At 40.0% G+C, this 13,551-nt stretch overlaps 1 protein-coding gene across 1 annotated transcript; it reads right to left on the reverse strand.

The window, feature by feature from the left end:
• Positions 1-9,093: 9,093 nt before the first annotated feature.
• On the reverse strand, positions 9,094-12,290 carry LOC106776111 (protein QUIRKY). The gene has a single exon (XM_014663440.2). It carries the CDS (start codon positions 12,241-12,243, stop codon positions 9,193-9,195), a length of 3,051 nt encoding a protein of 1,016 aa, XP_014518926.1. The 5' UTR covers positions 12,244-12,290; the 3' UTR covers positions 9,094-9,192.
• Between the last annotated feature and the right edge of the window lie 1,261 nt (positions 12,291-13,551).

The raw sequence follows: 13,551 nt of genomic DNA on the forward strand, positions 1-13,551 counted from the left end.
TNNTANNNTNAANNNTNNTNNANAANNNNTAGGTTTAATACCTATTTTGGTCCCTCNTTTGGGAGGGTTTGTTCAAAGTGGTCCCTCTGTTTTTCAAAAGTTCACTTAAGTCCNACNTTTTGCAAAAACTGTTCAAAGTGGTCCTTTTCGCTAACGNCGTTAAGTTCATTAACGGNAGACNTGTCAGGTGTCTAANATNTGNTGATTTGGCATTGTTAATTGTTTTTTAAAAAATATATAATAGTGACGTGGAAATTAAATTAATTAGGGTTGGATTAGAGAAGGATTTAGGGNTANTTTTTTGCTCAGCACNAGCTTCCCTCGTCGAAGACGCCGCCTCCACNAGCTTCANAACCTTCTCCANCGCTGCCGCTCCCAGCTCCGCCTCCGCTCCCANCTTCAGAACCTTCTATTGTGAGGGAACGCGTTTTCAAATATTTTTNTAATGTGTTGTATGAGTCCAAACTGGTTTCCTTGGTCTAAGAACATGGTTTGGAGATTCACCCCTTTGCCATATATGACAATGTTTTAGAAATTTCATATNTTTCTGTACTTTCGAAGACTGATCCTTTTGGGAATCAACTTCCTTCAATTTCGTTTCTGGATCGTGCTTATTTTNCCCCAGTTGACNTTTTCACGCAGCANGAATGAACAAAAACTGGAAACCCAGCTGCTTCAGGGACCCTCTGTTCCTTCTAGCGTTCTGTTTGTTGTTTCAGAACTTTAGTTATGGTTGCTCTTTGAANGAAGAAGGTATTGAGCTTTTGCTTTGTGGAATTTTCTATTTAGTGAAGTTATTTGTGCATATCTGAGGGGAAAATAAAGCTGANAAGTGAGTTCTATGTGCAGGTAAAGCTCTTCTGAAGTTCAAACAGGGAATAGTAAGAGACCCTTTTGGTGCTTTGTCAAATTGGGTCAACGATGAAGTAGCAGTTAACCATTGTAATTGGTTTGGAGTTGAGTGCTCTGCTGGAAGAGTGGTAGTCTTGTAAGTTCTGATTTTGTGATCTGTTTTTGAGAAATTGAATTTATGTTTGTTTTTTCGTTGTCTATTTCTCTGATTTCGCTGTCGAGGCTGTTGGCGGAGGCGGAGCTGGGAGCGGCAGCGGTGGAAAAGGTTCTGAAGCTGGTGGAGGCGGCGTCTACGACGAGGGAAGCTGGTGCTGAGCAAAAAATTACCTCTAAATCCTTCTCTAATCCAACCCTAATTAATTTAATTTCCACGTCACTATTATATATATATTTTAAAACAATTAACAATACCAAATCAGCAGATGTTAGACACCTGGCACGTCTGCCGTTAATGAACTTAACGCCGTTAGCGAAAAGGACCACTTTGAACAGTTTTTGCAAAAGGTGGGACTTAAGTGAACTTTTGAAAAATAGAGGGACCACTTTGAACAAACCCTCCGAAAGGAGGGACCAAAATAGGTATTAAACCAAACATTTACAAATTTATTTATACCAATTTTTTTTAAGACTTATTGGATATACAAGTGATTTTCAAGCACTGATTATCATATTTATATCGAAGTCCATGGTCAAGGAACAATTTTTTGTAAAACTCATTGTGCAGAAACAAACTCGGAGCAAAGGCCAAATAAGTGGAGAGTTCAGGCAAAGTTTCTACACACAAGTATCAGCTGTGAAAATGACATTGATTTTTAAGTGAACCATTTTTTTTAAAAACTTATTGGAATATAAGTGATGTTCAGGCATTTATTATCACATTTATATCGAACTCCATGGCCAAGGAACAATTTTTTGTAAAACTCATCATGCAGAAACAACATTGGGAGCAAAGGCAAAATAAGTGGGGAGTTCAGGCAAAGTTTTTGTATACAAAGGTCAACTGTGAAAATGACATTGGTTTTTAAGTGAACCATTTGTTTTTAAGATTTATTGGACAAACAAGTAATGTTTGGGCATTGATTATCACATTTATATCGAACTTCATGGCCAAGGAACAATTCTTTGTAAAACTCATTGTGTAGAAACAACAATGGGAGCGAAGGCCAAATAAGTTGGGAGTTTAGGCAAAGTTTCTGCACACAGAGGTCAACTGTAAAAATGACATTGAATTTTAAGTGAACCAATTTTTTTAATACTTATTGGACATACAAGTGATGTTAAGGCATTGATTATCACATTTATATTGAACTCCATGGCCAAAGAATAATTCTTTGTAAAACTCATTGTTCAGAAATAACACTGGGAGCAAAGGCCAAATAAGTGGAGAGTTCAGACAAAGTTTCTGAACATAGGGGTCAACTGTTAAAATAACATTGATATTTAAGTGAACCAATTTTTTTTAAGATTTATTGGACATACAAGTAATGTTCAAGCATTGATTATCACATTTATATCGAACTCCATGGCCAAGGAACAATTCTTTATAAAACTCATTGTGTAGAAACAACGCTGAGAGCAAAGGTAAAATAAGTGGCGAGTTTAGACAAAGTTTATGCACATAGGGGTCAACTGTGAAACTGGCGTTAATTTTTAAGTGAAACAATTTTTTTTTTAAGACTTATTGAACATACAGGTGATGTTCAGACATTGATTATCACATTTATATCGAGATTTTTAATTAAACACTTTTTATTTATCTTTTAAGAATCAATTTAAATATTTATTTATATTTATGTTAAAATATTTAAGATTCACATTATTATTTAATCAATAAAAGTTTCAAGAATTAAAGATGTGAACTAGTGAATATAATTTTGAGTTTAAAATTGTAAGAGAAATTCAATGTTTTCTTTTGGTCAAAATTAAAGCACTTGAAGGGAAAGGAAAAGAACACAACGAGAGCATAAATGAAATTAAGTAAAAAATTAATTAAAAATACATTGCACAAGAACAAGAAAATACCACAAATAAAGAGGTTCCTCATTAAGTTCATATTATAGTGAATTGCAAAAATGATAGCCCTAGAGATGTTGTACAAACAAAATTAGCAATTGTCATTGACAAAGGTTCCTCATTGATGCTGCCTTGTATGCCTTAGTTTGTAGTTTTCTCCTTTGCCTGTTTTGGAACAGTTTTTGGTATTGCTTCAACTTCAGTAAGTTTTGGTTCTTCCAATAATGACTTTTCATTTGGGTTCCTCATCTGTCCATCCCGACTTAACTGACGTATATCTAATGAGGTCAAAATTCCTTTTTTCATAATCATTCCTGAATGCTTTGTCACTGTGCCAGAGTGCCATAAATTTCTCAACCTGGAATAGGGGGAAATGTAAGATTCAATATCATAACCATCAGTTAAAAAACCAGGAAAAAAATTATGCAATGCATCACTAAATATTGTATAGTTAGTATGAACCAATATTATGAGGACAAACCTGATTCTGTGAAACTTCATCAAGAGCATTGATATCTTTCTTTGCAACCAGATCTCGGCTTTGTTCAAAACTGCTCGACTTTGATAGAAATAGGAATTCTGAACAAGAAAATATTATTACAAATTGAGATATTATTCCATTGTGCTACATAGCACTGAAATAAACAAATTAGTTTAAAAATAGATTCAAAAATAAATGGAAATTGCCATCGATGACAACTTTGGGCATGCTTTTATGAAACTTATATCAAGAACAAAATTCTACTTTATAGTGCTAAAGTAAATACATATGCTAAATAATTGCCAATTTGGCAGAACTCCAAGACTCCAATTTCAATGTGTAAACTAGGTTGCTAAAACATCAAATTATATGCAAATAACATGTTTCTTTCCATCTTCAAAAATTTATCAATATGGAAACAGAAAAATAAGGTCCAACAAAATTATTTCTAACAACCCACTCTCCACCTTCTCTACCTAAACACCAGATGAAATTAAAAAACATTTCATCCTTTTTCGCATTCATATATTCTTCTTTTTCATTTTCTACCCAGTTTACCAAGCACATCCTAAAGAAATCACATTAAAGTGCTCATATTTTAAGGTGAAACATACACACTCCTCATGCTATTTTTTCAGTTGTTGCATGCTCTCAAAAGTCAAAACATATTCCCTCCTACTTCTTTTTCCAGCTTTCCATTCTCTTTCTCATGTAAAACAGGTTTTCCTCCTTCAACATCATTCTCCACTGGTCCTTGAACCATCTCAAATTTCGCAACCTCATCCGCCATGGTTTCAATTACAAGACAGCCTCACAAAATCCAAGGAACCTAATAATTCCAAAGCAATAAAGGGAAGATTCATGAGCATATACAGTTTATTATTTTGATCCACAGGCTCAATAAGAAGGTAAACAAATGCTAAATCACAAATCATCAAAAAATTTTAAGAAACAATAATTGTGTATCTTTATTATTATCATGCAATAACAACCACATACACATAAACAAAGACATATATGCTGAAGGAAAACACAAGAAAACTAAAGACATCAACTACACATTTCCTCTCAGTAAATACATAAATTTCATCAATCCTATTATTAATCACGTTAAATGAAAAAAGGGATCTAAAGATTAACCCTTTCATCTCCAACATGCAAACGAAACAAACCACCGACAACAAAGCTACAAAACACGATTTAACAAAAAAAACATATTTTTCCAGACAGAAATCCACCTTCTTAATTGACTGAACCCAATGTGCAAATCCAGAGTTTTGATTTGTTTATTTTCTTCATTTGACTTGTGTTAATTAAATTTTGTTTCTGTGAGATTGTTTGACTGAATACCTAAGGGGTGGGAAGAGATTAATTGTTCGATTTGAATGTTGTGAGAGCTAGGGATAGGAAGTATGAAAATCCTAAAGCTGAATCTGAAAACCCCTGGACAGGAAAACCCAAAATAGAGCAAAAATCAATGGGGGAAAAGTATCGTTTACCACCCGCGCATCCACTTGGACCGCTCAGGCGGCGGCATCACAGATTAGACTTTTAAACTCGCAGCCCAAGCGGGCTTGGCCCACCTTCACTCCTTTTAACCCTAAGGGTCTCGTCCAAGCCTCCACTTTCAGATTCCCCTCAACCTTGCCTCTCTAAACACTTCTCCCAAGTGCCCTATTCACTCTCCCCCTCTCCTCTTTCACAAAACCCTAAGTTTCCACCACTTTGCATCATCCAAGAAGCCAAGTTTGGGGTTTTTGAAAGGGTAGCAGCTAGTATCTTGCTTTCCGTCCAATAGATTGTGCATTCATTGTTGATTCCTTGCTTCCATCCAAGTAAGTCATGAAAATTCATGTTCTAATCTTCCCATTGATGAAATGTTGATGAAGATGCATGTTCTTGAAAGGGGTTTGATGTTTAATGATGAAATTGATTGATTTTTTATGTTGGGTGTTGCTCAAACTTGTTTTGCCCCTGTTTTGACCAATTAAAGTGTGTCAATTTTGGCTGGGATTGGGTTAAAACTGTTTTGGAAAGTGAAAACTCAAGCAAACCCTCGCTTGGCAGCACCGTTCACCGCCCGAGCACCCCCTCTGGCCGCCCGGGAGGCGGACGTCTATGGCAGCACCCCTGTTTTTCTGTTTTCTGGCGGTCTGACCCTATGCAGTTGGCACTTATGGTTCCCTATTCTGACTTGCAATGATACTGGGTCACTTGATTTTTAGACTAATGCTTGATGTTTTCTGGCTTTGATCTAATGACTGAACCAAATGTTGGTCTTGGAGAGACGACCTAGGAGTCACTTCCTACTATATATTGCATTTCTTATTGAACATTAATTTGATTTGGGTACAGCCTCAATCCATGAGATGTTGAAGACCATCCATGAGATGTTGAAGTTGATGACCATGACGATGATGAATGAGTGGTTAATGAGCAACCTCCATCTCACCATGAAGACCAACCACTAGATGTTGATGGCGTAGTATTTTCAATACCACCGTTGTCGAGTTATTTTGGTGATTTGTCAACGATTATGGATGTGGACAAGTTGTACCGCAAAGTCATTTGATTTGACCTTCCATGGAGGTAATGGATTGCTTGTATAATGCATTTTGTTTAAATATTTGAACGAACATGTTGGAATTTGATTAAATATTCTTGTTTTGTCAGGATTGTATATGAAATTTGGGGTCAAATCCTGTCCATAATGGAATGTTACTCTTTGACACCAATGAAGCATGTAGATAACTTGGTAATGATTTTTTAAACTGACTTCAATTAATAATTAACCTGTTTAATGTACAAATTTTAGTATATTAATGGTAATTTTTTGAATTATTTTGTAGATGATGCTTTTTGCTACAATAATTTTCATGTATTTTGAGAAAAAGTTGTCCGGAGTAGTGAAGAGGATTGAATTCAGTCCTTTATATGTGGTACAACAGTTTTTTTATAATAGGTTGTAATTGTTGATAGGGGGAGCTATATCTAGAAAATCCCATCTTACATATGTGTTTTTTATGATGAACAAAAGAAATGTTTTATGGTTTCTTGCACAACAAATAGCATAACAATTCCTTGATCATTATTGTGTTTGTGCTTGAAATGATTGGTATATATGTTCATTGTATGAAAATGAATCTAATATTGAAACATATTGCACTTTGTATGTTTGGAAGAAACAATCGATTAAACTGTGTATATAATCTATTGAATTTCTTCATATTCCAGTACATGCTTAATAGAGGAAAAATAGTTATATTTTAACCGATTACATTAGTTGTATAATTGATTAAAACACGTTGCTTTGCCAATACGTGTTTGCTAAGTGCATTGATGTGTTTCGAAAGGAAAATGATTTTGAAATATGCTTAAGTTAGGAAGCTGATGAGCGTTCAGGAAGAGGTCTTCCGGGGTAGTTGATCAAATTGGCCGACTGTGTCTAGCTCGTCGGGAGTCATGGCATACTTTGCCCACAAGACAATTCTTTCTAGATGCTTAGTAGAAGGGAAATTGGGGTCGATCGTTGTCTAGATAAAAGATAGACCGGTCGGACACCTTTATTGATATCTTAAATAAGTTCGTCTTGAATTCCTTATAAGAAGTGTTGAATAGAGTGAATAATTGCTTATCCTTTACGGGTGAGAGAGACACCCAGGATTTATTTGGATGTAGTAAGGCACGAAAAAAATAGAGAAATGAAGCTCTTATGGGCGTTAGGGCAAGGGCGGTGCAAACCACGGAAAACACCTGCATGTATGACCACCCATTCAGGTGAAGTTAAGTTGGAGCCACATTTAGTGCACGAAGAATGCCCATCTGAAATTCTGTAAAGGGAAGTTGAATGCCTAGATCACGGAACAAGGTGGTATACACATAAAAAATATCAGTGTCATGACCTTCCCGCCCGTGACAGGCTCACTCGTTCATTTTACAGAAGACCAACTTCCTACTTTCGGCATCTTTTGTGTTGGCCAATATACTCACTCGGCTGACCGGATACTCCAACGAGGCACTAATGATGTAAAAGGATGCATATAGGCCTACTAGAGTTGTCAAAATGGGTCACAACCCGCGGGCCAACCAGGCCCACCATGGGTTAGGGTCGGGTTGGGTTTGAAAAAATTGTATTATTTTATGCGGGTCAGATATCAACCTGGCTCATTTAAACCCTAGCTCATGCGGGTTGAACCCGTGGTGGGCTAGGTTGGCCCACCAACCCACCTATCTAATTTTATTTTATTAAAATTTAATTTTAATTTTATAAAAAGATATTTATTATTTTTTTGCTTGAAAATTTTTTTTAAGTTTCCTATGTTCAAAATTTATTAAACAACCATGTTGGGAGTGAAATTTGTTTAGATTTGAATTATATTAGAAAGTTTGTAGTTTTTTTTCTTTAAAAATATTGTAATTAAGTGAGCCAATGAGCTAACCCATTTACCCACCAACCTGTGGTGGGTCGTACCGAATTTGAATTTTTCTGGCTCGCTAATAAATGAGTCAAGTTAGGTTGACTCACTAAGTGACCAACCCGTGGTGGGAGGGCCAGGTTACCCGTTTTGATAGCTCTAAGGCCTACCTCGTGGGGAGCCCAATCATACCCGGTGACAGCAGGCGAGGGAGCGACATTAACCCATTCTTCAGTAGCATCGATCTCTATTTATGCCTCTTCCTCCTCCACAGCTTCTTCACTCACCACTGGCTGGTTTCCCTCAAAGGCGGAGCCCAAGACGGAGGACCCCACCGATGAAGACGACTCCGCCACAGCGTCAGCGTACCCCTAACCTTAACCGACGGGCTCACCGGTTGACCACGTGGTAGAAGACATAGTTACCTGAAAAGAAAAGGCTTCCGGGATCGGTTGAAGAAGAAAGGAGAGAAAAACGTGATAATGATAGTGGCCTCATCCCCTATTTATAGTCTGAAAAAGTGGTTTCTAGATTCCAATCTCAATTGTCCATAACAATTAAATTGGACTATTAGGGAGGCTCGACCTTTCAAATTCAACGGACACAAATCCCACGATTCCACGTGTCCCACGATCAACAGTTATTTCACATGTAACAACATATGATAACCATACTTTCGCGCCATTTTGAGACTGGTTGACATATGTAAAACCCCTTCGCAACTGTTCTCAATTGATTGGGCTTGGGGGGCTTATGTACTATAAAGAGTGTACCAGTCAGGGTCACGGGAGTCGCCCATGATTCGTCACAAGTAGGAATCGATTGATCTATGATTCACCATGAGTAGATGTCGATCGGTTGAAGTAACCGAATGGTCGTACAACAACAAAATCAGTAAGTATGTTGGAAAGCACATTAATGGTTAATTAATAAGTTTAATTGTCATATCAAATTGAATATATGATATTAATGAATAATTAACGAGTTTTATTTCCTAAACATATACTATATTAATGGATAGCTAATGAGTTTGGTTGCTATGAACCTATAAATATGAGATTAATGTCTAGGTAAAGACACTTTTTCCAAATCATATTAAAACTTCATTAAGAAAAATATCTGACACTTGAATGTCGAAATACCTTCTACAGGTCAACAACTGATCAGTGTGGAGCGTGTTCTTCAAAAGTATCAGATAATCAAAATTCGGAACAGAGGAAGAAGGACAATCGATCCTCAAACCCTTTCAACTTAAACACAATGTAAACGTGAAAGCCATGGCATCTTTCATCAAGTCCAAATAGTCCAAAATTAGGTTCTTTAGTTAAATAATTAATACTAAATAATCCATATTTGATATCTACGGAAGGAATAATTTGAACTTCAGCTAATGTCCATTCCATTACTTGACTTCCACAATAACAAAACAATCTACATAATCCGATCCGACATGGAGGGAAGTCTTTTGAAGAAGTTAACCGCTGGCGAGGGAAGGCGGTCACGGAAGACAGGGTGTCGGAGATAGTAAAACCCGCAAGCCATGGCAACCATCTTCGACGGCACCAAATAAAGCACCATTGCCACCACCAAGCACATGAACAAAAACATCCCCGTCGCACGTGGGTCGCGCCACGTCACCACCGCCTGCAACCGCTCCCCCTGCGTCGCCAGATCCCCCAGGACCGTCTGCACGCGCGCTCCTAGCGTCCGCAGCCTCTCATACCTCACGCGCACCACCTCACTCGCCCTCCCACTCGGCGCGGCGTCAAACTCCTCGTCCAGCTCCTCTCTCTCCACCACCTCCGCCAGCGAAATCTTTGGGTCAAAATGCGGAAGCGGGTCACGCTCCCGGAACCTGTAGTTCCACGCGCCCACCACAAACACGTAGAAACAGAAGCTCGGAATAATGAGGTCAGGGAACCACACCAGCATCACCAGCAGTGCGTGCACCAAAACCGTGGCCGTTGGATTCCTCCATCCCCGCGTGTCCTCTACCCACCGCACGATGTCGATCACCCCCGCCACCACGTTTATTATCCTGTACCAGTTCGCGCGCACTTTCCTCATGCTGAAGTGGTGCGAATCCGCGTCCAGCATGTAAAACACCACTTCCTTCCTCAGAGGAGGCTCCGCCCTCGCCAAGTGTTCCGCCACCATCCTCACTGCTGTGCTCCGCAGCGCCTCCTGCTGCACTACCCCCAACGGTTTTACATGGTGCATCAATGGTAGCATCGGCTGCAGGTAGACATGGAGGAGATCCAAGCGTTGAGTGGTTAGAACGAATCTGATCGCTATCTCGATTTCACCCATTTTTTTCAAACCCGCGTTGGGAGTTAGCACCAGCAACGGGTAAGAATTTCTATACACTTTCCCAGTTTGCAGCGTAGAAATACGAACTCGTACTTTTCCAATGCGGAAATCAGGTTCGCCAGGGTTTTGATCACTGATCTTATCATTGTCGTTATCAATTATCAATGGCATTGTCCAGCTATCGAATACTCCGATGGTTAAAACAGATGAAGGATCGTAAACCTTCCACGTGTATTGTTCGTTCCACTTGGGTTCTGTGCTTTCCGAAACGGTTCGCGTACGAACCCATTTGTTGCCGTACTTGGCCACGCAGTACGGGTTGGTTGTGGTTTTACCCTTTACCGTCTTCATGGGTAACAAGTTCTTGCAACCGATGATGCCGAGCTCGCACGTACCAACCGGAGGCTTCCAGAGCTGCCTTGCCGTGGGGCGGTAGTCGCTGCAGACGTGCGCTGCCTCGTCCATCACGTGATACCCTCCGTCGAAGCACAAGCGCAGGTGTACCCTGGGCTTGTTCTGCTCCTTCTCGTTGGGATTGTCGAACGTGAACCACCGCGATTGGACCATCCTGTCATCCACCCTCCTCTCTATGGCGTGCAAAGGTATTCTGAGTACCCCCATTGTCACCGGCCCGTCTGGTTGGCGATTTTCTAGAGTGAAAACGAGGTGGTCGCTTACTGGCTCTGCCACAACGAATATGAAATCCTCGCCGTTCCATGAAACGTTGCCGTTTTGAGTGAGCACGGTTTTGGATTTCAGCACCTGGAATCCGAGTTTGGCCTTCACTTGAAAACAGGCTTCCTTGGAAGAGTTGAAGGGCAGCGAAAGAAGGTCCTGAGCCTCGAGAAGAGTTGCGCGGAGGTACCACAGTTTGGGCGACTGATAAACTTTGGCTCTGGAGTTGACATTTGCGAAGGTGTCGCTCTTCCACGCGTCGGGGAAGGACTCGTCAGCCTGCGTTCCCATCCACGTGGCAATCATAAGGTCGCCATTGAGGGCGCCACCGCCTTCAATCCTGTACCACTGAGGTGCCAGAGGGCTGTCCGGTGGGTCCCGCACGGGAATCTCGTTGACGTCGAAACACACTCCTCCTAGTAAGGGTTGAGTCGCGGCTGGGTCCCACACGGAAACTTCCAGCACCGAAGAGGTGGAATCAGGTGCGTTGCGTGCGAAGGCGAACGTCTGGTTCCATTCAAAGACTGTGGTCTTGCGAGCGGGCCTGGAAGTCACGTGTTGCTGCCCGGAAACAACGATCTTAGCGACAGGGTTACCGTTGGTGGGAAGGTACCGCGCTTTCACCACTTGCACGAAGAGGTAGTGCATCTTCTCGACCAGATCAAACGAGGATTTTTCCATCAACAAGCTGCTTTCACTCGACGCCTCTGACGCTGCGAAACTCCCAGCTGATGCAGACCTCCTCATCGCCGGAGGAGGAGGACCGTTGGTTCCGCCGAACCTTATTTCCGAATTCGACCTCGACACAGACGCTGCCTTAACGTCCAAATTCAGGTCGGCTGGTAACGGAACCACCTGGTCTCCACTTTCTGACTGTTCAGGTTTGTGCTCTGCTTCTGTTTCTCGTTCAACTAGTTTTTCCGACATGATTGGATCTCTAGGAGGTTCAGCTTCTGCATTTTCTTCTTCTTTAGGTTTCTCACCTTCAGCCGTTGGGGGTGGTTCTTGCACTTTCTCCACATTCTCCGTTTCGGTTTTCTTCTTTGGCGGTGCCTCCTCTTTCTGCGGCGTAGGAGGAACTACCTCTTCGTTGATGTAGTAGATTTTCAAGCCTATTTCACCTTGGATCATGCTCAGCAAGTGCTTCTTCTCCAACTCGTAGTAAACCAAAGCCTCTTCGCCTTTGTTGACGAACTGCGAGGAACTGAGGCGGATTCTGCCGAGGGAATTGTTCCGGCGTGTGGCGCCATAATTCTTGTCGTGGTAAACGTCAAGTTCGAGCATGTCACTGAAGATGTGAGACTGAGAGTGCGTGTCCACGTTGAAGGACAGCGTTTCGTTCCAGACCGGGTTCAAGTCGCGAACCGCGGTCCTGGTCTTCCTCCGTTGGCCGTAAAAGTCGACGACCACATAGGGACTGGAGCTGCCGTGGCCGTCCTTCGGGATAAGATGGTGAGCGTCCACAACCTCCACGATAAGTTTTCTAACAGTGCCCATTCTCTAAGGTTAGTTTCCCAACGTTGCGTATGGATGACTTAGAGTTTGTTTGTCTATCTGATGTCCTAACTGATAGAAACCCTACTATGGCAAGTTCAGGGTTCTTGTGGATTACCAATCCTTTGAAGCTTTTTGTGGAATTCTTTGATGTGAATGGCTAAAATATGGATTTGTGGAATTGAAATTAAAATTAAAAGAGGTTCTTATCTTGATCTGCAAGGACCTTTAGACCTTTCAAGCCTTTGGGGGTCTTTTTCTCTGTCACTACAGACATTTTATTACTGTTTTCTTTTCCCTTTGCGTGCTGGGGATTTACAGAGTTATATCTGTAAGATATGGAAAATTTGAAACAGTTTTTTTTTAATATTTTAATAATATTTTGACAATATATATATATATATATATAATACATTTGATGTAATTGTAGAATATTGTAGTTGTAATAGTTTTATATTACAAATTAAGTTTGATCTAATTAGAATATAATACAAAAAGTGATACATAAATAAAGAAATGATAACAGCAATAGGTGTGGTTTTTCTTAGCATAGAAGGCTGTTTGTCAAAGCTTTGCTTTTTGGCCGTCCAGGTGACGCGGGAATTTTGGGAGAAAGAAATAGGGATGGAATTGGCTTTTGTGTCACCCACCGTTATGTTCAGCTCATCACTGCACGTAGCTTTAATATAATTATTCCTAATTTTGACGAAGACATCACACTACCTCTACCTTTTCACACAACCCTAGGCGGTAAGGATCCCTAATTCTTCATCTCATGAATTGCACCACCGTTGCTTTTTTTTTTTTTTTTCTTTTCTTCATGCTAGTGGGTTGTAAAGCACTCGCTTTCTCTATCATTATTTCACCTATTCTTATGTTTAAACTTACAAATTGTTTCTAATAAATATTGTTTTTGGTGGGTGAGATTGAGGTTAATCGTATTTTAAGTTTGTTCGTCCAAATTTTTTTTTAAGTTCACCGTTCATTCTTTATGGGAGGTGATATCAAAGTGAGTAAAACTTTTATACTTTTAGTAATAAATGCGTATCAATTTTAACCAATTTATCACAATACTTCAAATTTATATTTATAAATTATAAAATGGAGTTTTGAATTAGCGTCAACCTAATTACGACTCAATCGGTAATGATCGAGTTTTGACTTAATTATTGTTTAAGGTTGATCGCTCGATTTGTGCTCTCATACCGATCAGTCTATTGAATATTACCAAACGGTTAGTTTACTATATGAAATATATCGATCAGAATTAGCAAGTATTAATGAGTCAAATTGTCTTATGTACTATATGAA

Source organism: Vigna radiata, chromosome 10, assembly GCF_000741045.1.
Source record: "Vigna radiata var. radiata cultivar VC1973A chromosome 10, Vradiata_ver6, whole genome shotgun sequence".
NCBI lineage: Eukaryota > Viridiplantae > Streptophyta > Magnoliopsida > Fabales > Fabaceae > Vigna > Vigna radiata.

Excerpts from the sequence above, each read along its gene's own strand:
- LOC106776111 (XM_014663440.2), bottom strand. The coding sequence starts at position 12,243 with ATGGGCACTGTTAGAAAACTTATCGTGGAGGTTGTGGACGCTCACCAT.